This window comes from Gossypium hirsutum, chromosome A01 (genome assembly GCF_007990345.1).
Source record: "Gossypium hirsutum isolate 1008001.06 chromosome A01, Gossypium_hirsutum_v2.1, whole genome shotgun sequence".
Lineage (NCBI taxonomy): Eukaryota > Viridiplantae > Streptophyta > Magnoliopsida > Malvales > Malvaceae > Gossypium > Gossypium hirsutum.
In genome coordinates this window covers 5,947,395-5,955,191 of record NC_053424.1, presented here as the reverse complement: position 1 = coordinate 5,955,191, position 7,797 = coordinate 5,947,395, and the positions used below count along the sequence as shown (strand labels likewise).

The following is a 7,797-nucleotide window of genomic DNA, read 5'->3' as shown; positions in this document are numbered from 1 at the left end:
AAATTTTGTTTTAAAAAATTTAAATTCTATTATTAAATTTTAACTCAATATTTAGAAAATTAGATTAATTATAGTACCCAAAATACTCCTATTTTTTTAGGGTTTCCATCTTTAACCTAATTATCAAGTTAATTTAATTGAAAATTTTAAAATACAACTATTATTTATGAAGTTTAACATATTCTTGAAAAGGTTATAATTATTTTTAAACATGTTATATAATTTTTAATTGAACATCTTATACAGGTACGTAGTTTGATATGTTTAGATAATTGAACAAAAGTTGAAAATGATGATGTCCATAGGGTAGCATGCAATCTTTTAGTGATATAAACCACTTTACAGGCTAACATAAAAGTTGCAATTATCATGTCTATTATATTTGGAACACATGTCCCAACTCCCAACAGTATATACATACATATACATGGCTCATATTATTACTGTAATAAAAAACTAATTGAAAAACATATGTATGTATGTATGTATGTATGTAATGTATGCTGCCCTTACACCATGCACATAATATTCCCATCCATCTCATCTGCAGTAACTTTCAAAATATTCCCCAATTAATGCTCAAACTTCAAACTTCAAAATAGCTTTGTTCTAATTAACAATATAAAAGGCTTATTCTAAACTTATTAGCCAAGAAAGAATATAAAAACGGTCATCTCAACATTTTTTAAAAATTTGTTCAAAAAACACATACCAATTTTCTTTTTATAATTATAAAATTTAAAGAAGATAATGAATGCTATAAGATTCAAAGTTTCAAATCTTGATTTATGTGTCATTTTAGATAATACACACCAATGAATAATACAATGTATGTACTATTGGACATAATTTTAATGTATAGTATCATTAAAAACTGTGACCTATGGGGGGTCTCAAGGAAGATGGTAACCCATTGCCATGCAATCTATAAAACAACGAGGTTCCATTGAATCAACCCTTTTATTTTTCAGCTGTAAAAATCAACTTTAACCAATCCACCTTCTCATCATCACAAATAATGAGGGTTAAAATCAAATCTTAAAAGTATAAAATTTTGTTCAAAAAGAGCCTAAATTAAATAACTCGTGGTTAAAAGGACTAAAAGAAATATTATACCCCTTAATTAAGGGACTAAGATTGATGCTTTCCCCTCTAACTACACCCCAATATATATAAAAGTACAAATGAGAGTGTAACTTAGAAAGCTAAATCCAAAATATATGACTTATATATATATATTAAAAAAAGTTAACTCCTTTCATCATTCCTTTCTCTTCCTGTCAACACATTTCTTGCATAGCAATGTCTGATTCTTCTCCTTGTTCTTCGTCACCACCTTCCTCACCAGGAAGTTCAGCTTTAGCCAGCCCCAGCATTCAAATGGTTTCAAAATCGGTATCTGAACGACTCCTTGGCAAATTCTTCGATGCATCACAATACGATTTCGATTACGAGCAGAGCTGTTTGTGGTCTTCTCCGGTAAGAAGAAGTGTGTACTTGACATCCCCTGGTAATATAGTTATTTGCTCTCAAGATGAACTCATCTTCTCCCAACTCAAACACGCAAAGAAAGCTTGCAAATGGAGATTTCGCAGCATCGCTTGCTTCAGTGTAAGCACATTGCTCCTCTTTGCTAGCTCACTACATATCTAAAATATTTTTTTCCCCTCTTCGTATTATTTAGAGATTGCATGTTTACTATTAATGTTAGATAGATTTTGTTACCCATTCATGCAAATAGATATATGTGAGTTTCTAAGTATGGGGGTAATAGATTTGAATCGATCTTGAGCTATAAGAAGCTCTAGTTGATTTAGAGTTTAAGGATCAAACCTTGGGTTAAACTTGATCATGTTTCATTTTTAAAAATCAAATTGCTCAGGGTTAGTTTGACATACTTGATTTCAAACTAGATTATTTATGCTTAAGTTCAAGTTTAAGTTGAGTTTGATTAGATTCACAAGTTACTTGAATTTGACTTACTTGATAACTCAAGCTCAAATCAAGAAAGTAATATTCTTTTACAAGTTAAAAAGATTTTGCTACCAATTCATGCAAATACATATATTTGAATTCCGAGTATGGGTGTAGTAGATTTAAGTTGAATTAAGCTCAAGCCATAAGAAGCTCAAGTTGATTCAAAGTGTAAGGATCAAATCTTGGATTAAGTTACACTTTTAATGCTTGATTTTCATAAAATTAAATTAAGTTGGATTAAATTCATTTATCAAATAAAAAATTAATTTGACATATTTGATTTCAAATTAAATTATTTATACTCGAGCTCTAATTCAAGTTGAACTTGGTTAGTCTTACAAGTTATTTGTAGTCAAATGTTAAAATGTTTTTGAATTCAGCTTACTCAATAACTCAAGCTCGAAACAAGAAAACAAATTAATTTGAAGTTATTTTCTAAATCCGAAAGAGTAATTATGATTTTTTTTACTTATATATATATATACACACTTGGATCATATCTATTAAATTTTGCATTTGCTCAATAATAACATATGTATGGCTTTGATGATGTCCATCTAGTTTCAATGTTTATCATCATAGATCATGAGGTTAAATATATATTTATGATTTTATTGAATGTGCAAACTAATATGAACCCATGAACTGATATTGAGATGGGGTTATTGGTTGTTAAAATTTGCAGGCCCTTTGGTGTTGCTCTTGAAGAAAGCAAAACCTTGTAATTTGCCTAATTCTCTACCATTATAAACCCTAAAACATCACAAAGATCCCATTACTGTCTCAGTCAAAAAAGGGCATAAGCACGTGACTGCTTGCATGTAAAACTACGTTTCATAATTATCTTTTGTGTGCCATCCCTCTGTCTACTATAATATACTCTGTTAATTTATATAACTTTATTTTGATTTATCATTTTCAGCAATTCCCATGTTTCTTTCTTGAGATTCTAAAAGAATGTTTTCTTAATTGTAGAGAAGAATTTTGAAATGGTAACAACGACTCATCAGTGGTAGACAATATATATTCTGCAATCTGCAGATATTGTAAGCAAAAGAAGTTTTTTTCTGATATTCTTTTGCTTTTGAAATTTAATGAGAAAATTTACTGCAAACAAAACATTCTTTTCTGTCTTCTCTTTTCTTTTTTGGTCTGTAATAAACTTGAATTTGATTCCCTCCTTTTCTTTTCTTTTTTTGATTATTTAGGGAATATTTAATTGATAATTTTTTTTAATTAGGATGATGATTGAAAAAAAATATAAATGGTTTAAAGTAGAAAAAGCTTACTTTAAGTTCAAAAAATAAATATATATTAACTTTGCTGACATTGAATCTAAGTAATTAATTAATTTTTATATTATTTTAATTTTTAATATTTTTTAAATTTAAAAAATTAATTAATTGTTAACATCCACGTGGCAATTCATGTGTATGCCACATCAATAAGTTGATAGATGTTAACTTTTTTATCCATTTTAAGATAATTTGACAAATTTAAAAATTAAAAGAGACGGAAAAAATTAAATAAATGACTAAAATAATTCTTTTTGTAAAATCACATAACTAAATAAATTATTAAATTATGAAAGAAGGCCATCAACCTACTAAATGAGAGAAAAAAAATTACTGCTATTTTGTAGGAGTATTAATTTTTATTACTCTTTTAATATGTTATGATAGATGATAAACTAGTTTGAGCACTCATGTAATGCATGGGCTATATATATATATATATATATATTAATTAAAATAATATTAATTATTTTAAATTTTAAAAAAAATATTAAATTGTTAATATAAATAATATATAAACTTTTTAAATTGTATTCCGAATATAATTATTTGTATAATATTTTAAATGCATTTCATATTTTTTTTTAAATTTAAATTAGTTTTTTTGAAAAAAACTATTTTATTTATAAATATAAATAGTTTTAAATAATTTAAAAATATCATGTTAATAGTTTTAAATTTCAATACATTTTTAACTAAAAAATTTTAGTATATTTTTAACATATTTTAATAACTTTTTAAACATTTAACTAAAACTTCTAATAATTTTTAAAAAGTTTTAAACATGTCTGTTAAAAATTTTAATGTACAAAATATATTTTTTAAAATTTAAATATATTAATTAAAAATATTTTCAAAATATTGATAATGTTAAAGTAACTTTTTTAAACAAATATAACTTTTGAATTTATTAAAGTGTTTATGGAAAAATGTTAAAGTAATCTACAAAATTGTTTTTTCAAATAACATTGTCTATGTGTTAAAAACATTTAACTTTTTTTTACAGTTTTTTAAACATAAAAAAAAGAAAATTTTTAAAAAAAATTACTTTGAAATGTTTATTGCAAGCTTAATTTATTTTCATATATTTTTTAAATTTTATTTTGTAAAATTGTTCAATTTTAATTATAAATTGGACTCATAAGTATTTTTATTGAAAAAAACTCGTAAATAATTTAGTCAACAGTAATAAATAATTTAACATATCATAACTTAAATTATAGTTTCCATATATTTACACTATTAGCATTAGTGGTGATTTGCATTTTTAAAAAATTGTCGAGAAAGCAAGAAGTTGAAGAGGAAAGTTTATAGTACAATTTCTCGAGCTATAACGTGACCGTCCTTATCATCTTGCATCATAATTAGTAGCGCAATTAATTTACCTTTCTAATACATTTTAAAATTAATGCATGATGTGTTGAACTATACTAAAGATACTAGAGTTACAATAAAGAGAACGATAGAGAAATTCAATATTCTTTATTCATAGCACTAATACATGCATTTATAGAGTGGCTGTACAGTTTTAACAAATTAACTGCTACTAACAACTAACTAACTTTCTTTCAACTACTCTAACATTCTCCTGGTTATTTCCTCTCTTGAAGATCATTGCTATCAATAGTATTGATTGGAGTGACTTGCAGCGCATGTCGAAACTCAGCAAACTGTTTAGACGGGATAGGCTTTGTCAGGACATCAGCAACTTGATTGGTTGATGGAACATAGTTTACTTGAAGAGTTCCATCAAGAACTTTCTCTCAAACGAAATGATGGTCAATTTCAACATGCTTGACTCTTGCATAATGAGTCGGATTTACAGACATGGACACAGTAGAAGTGTTATCACACCAGATCACTGGTGTCTGTTCTAAGTCAACTCCAATTTCTTCCAGAAGCTGTTTAACCCATAGCACTTCAGACACACAGTTGGCGAGACTGCGATATTCTGCTTCTAAGGATGATCTGGACACCACAGCCTGCTTCTTGGAGCACCAGGCTATTGGATTCTCCCCAAGGTAAAGAACATACCCTGTAGTGGACCTGCTGTCTTCAACCGAGGACGCCCAGTCTGCATCTAAGTAACCAACAAGCTTGCATTGCCCTTGAGAGTAACGCAATCCATACTCTAATGTTCCAATTAAGTAGCGCAAAACGCGTTTAACTACTCTCCAATGATTATCACTAGGAGAGTTCATATACTGACTTAGCTTATTCACACAGAACGACAAATCTGGCCTTGTAATACACAAATATTGCAGCATTCCTACAGTACTTCTATAGAGATGACCATCTGGAAAAGCCTGACTCTTATCAGAGGCCACTAGTTTAGGCATGCACACCATGGGTGTTGGTGTTGCAGCAACACCTATCATACCTACTTTAGTTAAAATCTCCTAAACATATTTTCTTTGACTGAGATACAGCCCTTGAGACGTAGTGTGAACTTCTATGCCGAGAAAGAAATTGAGCCTACCCATATCTTTAAGTGCAAACTTGCTATGAAGTTGCCTTACCACATTATCTATAGCTGCATCGGAGCTTCCAGTGATGACTATATCATCCACATAAGCCATAAGCAACAGTTAACTATCAGAAGAAGTACGTATGAAGAGTGAGGGATCAGCTTTTGAAGCATGAAACCCGAGCATGTCAGTCAAATACTGCTTGAGTGTATGGAACCATGCACGAGGGGCTTGACGCAGTCCATATAGCGCTTTGTTTAGATGACAGACCAGCTTCTGGCCAGCTGAATCAAACACCTCAAATCCAGGAGGTTGATCCATGAAAATTTCCTCAGTCAGCTCCCCATTTAGAAACGCGTTATTAACGTTGACATGTCTCAATTGCCATTTCTTCATTACTGCAACAGCAAGAACAGATCTAATAGTAACAGCTCGAACCACCGGACTAAACGTATCTCGAAAATCAATGCCTGCATGCTGTGAGAATCCCTTGGCAACCAGTCGAGCTTTGTAGCGATCAAGAGTACCATCTATTTTCTTTTTTACTTTAAATAACCATTTACAGCCTATGGTTCGACGATGTGAAGGAAGGGAACACAAAGTCCAAGTATTATTGCGCTCAAATGCCTGAAGTTCAGCATGAACAACATCAACCCAACACTTATGCGCTATGGCTGCATGTATGTCAACAGGAATATCAGAACAAGGCACAGTGCTTAGATAGGCCTTTGGCTTAAATATGCCTACTTTGCTGCGATTAGTCATTGCATGAGAGTTGTGAAAAACAACAGGTGGGGCACTAGCTGGTGGTTGAGTAAAAACTGGTGAGCTGGATGCATTGGTGGAGGGTTGTATAGGGACAGTAGAGCTAGAAAGCGGTAGGTGAGATGTTTGACTATTAGAGTTACTGTGACTCGATGTAGGGGTGTTGGGTAAGCTTGGGACAGGTAGATTGACACAGGGTGATTGACGTTGTTTAGAAGTGTCAGGTGACAAGACAAGTAATTTGGAGCTATATTGAGGGTATGGCATGGATGAAGAATGATTGGTGGGGATATTTGCAAAGGGAAACACAGACTCATGAAAGGTGACATGTCGAGATATATAAACACGGCCATTACTAACTTGACACCTATACCCTTTATGAAGAGGAGAGTAACCCAAGAAGGTATAAGGGGTAGAACGAAACAAAAGCTTATGACTGTTATAGGGCCTGAGATTTGGAAAGCAAAGGCAGCCAAATGTTCTAAGAAACAAGTAGTTGGGTTTGGTTTGAAACAGCTTCTCATATGGAGAGACAAAGGCCAAAGGAGCTGTAGGTAATCGGTTAATAAGATAAACAGCACAGCTGAAGGCATCATTCCAGTAGGTAATGGGCATGGACGCATGTGCTAGCATGGAAAGACTTGTTTCAACGATCTGACGATGCTTACGTTCAATCAAGCCATTTTGAGCTGAGGTGTAGGGACATGTAAAGCGCTGTCCCTTAAAAAGAGCTTACAAGGTCCATATCATGCTTTAATTCAACCACACACATAGGCAAGCATGCACATTCATAAATTGCATCATTTAATTAATAACATAATCAAGACTATCTACATTAAATGACTTTATACAATAGAGACCTTCAAATAACATAGGTCAGTATTTTAAACCAATTCCTAGCAACTTAATAACAATTAAACAAGTCTCCATACATGCCAAAGACTTAAAATACTTTAAAACATTTATATATCGATCAATAGTTTGATAGTGTGATTTAACCTTCGACGACCTCCAACTCGAGCTAACATCTGCTACACTATAGGAAAAGGAAAGGAAGGGAGTAAGCATTATAGCTTAGTAAGTAAGTATGTAAATATTAATAAACAATACATTATCATACTTTAAACAAAGTCACAATATGTTCCCGGAATATTACCATCATAAACACACATACTTTCACGATTACAATCATAAACAGGTTCAAAATAAGCTGTCTAGCAGAGTACCAGCAGCTAAATTATTTATTTCTAGAGCTACAGAACTCCAAATTACAAACCGTTACACCATGTTTG

The 7,797-nt window shown here is 31.1% G+C and overlaps 1 protein-coding gene across 1 annotated transcript; it reads left to right on the top strand.

Annotated features, from left to right (window-relative positions):
* The first annotated feature begins 1,199 nt into the window (after window positions 1–1,199).
* Window positions 1,200–2,889, top strand: LOC121204637 (uncharacterized). Its single transcript, XM_041074869.1, has 2 exons — window positions 1,200–1,611; window positions 2,663–2,889. The coding sequence occupies exons 1-2, from the start codon at window positions 1,303–1,305 to the stop codon at window positions 2,681–2,683; spliced, it is 330 nt and encodes a 109-aa protein (XP_040930803.1). The 5' UTR covers window positions 1,200–1,302; the 3' UTR covers window positions 2,684–2,889.
* The last annotated feature ends 4,908 nt before the right edge of the window (window positions 2,890–7,797 follow it).

Coding starts and splice junctions, on each gene's coding strand:
- LOC121204637 (XM_041074869.1), top strand. CDS start 1,303: ATGTCTGATTCTTCTCCTTGTTCTTCGTCACCACCTTCCTCACCAGGA. Junction 1,612..2,662: donor GCAGCATCGCTTGCTTCAGT/GTAAGCACATTG, acceptor TAAAATTTGCAG/GCCCTTTGGTGTTGCTCTTG.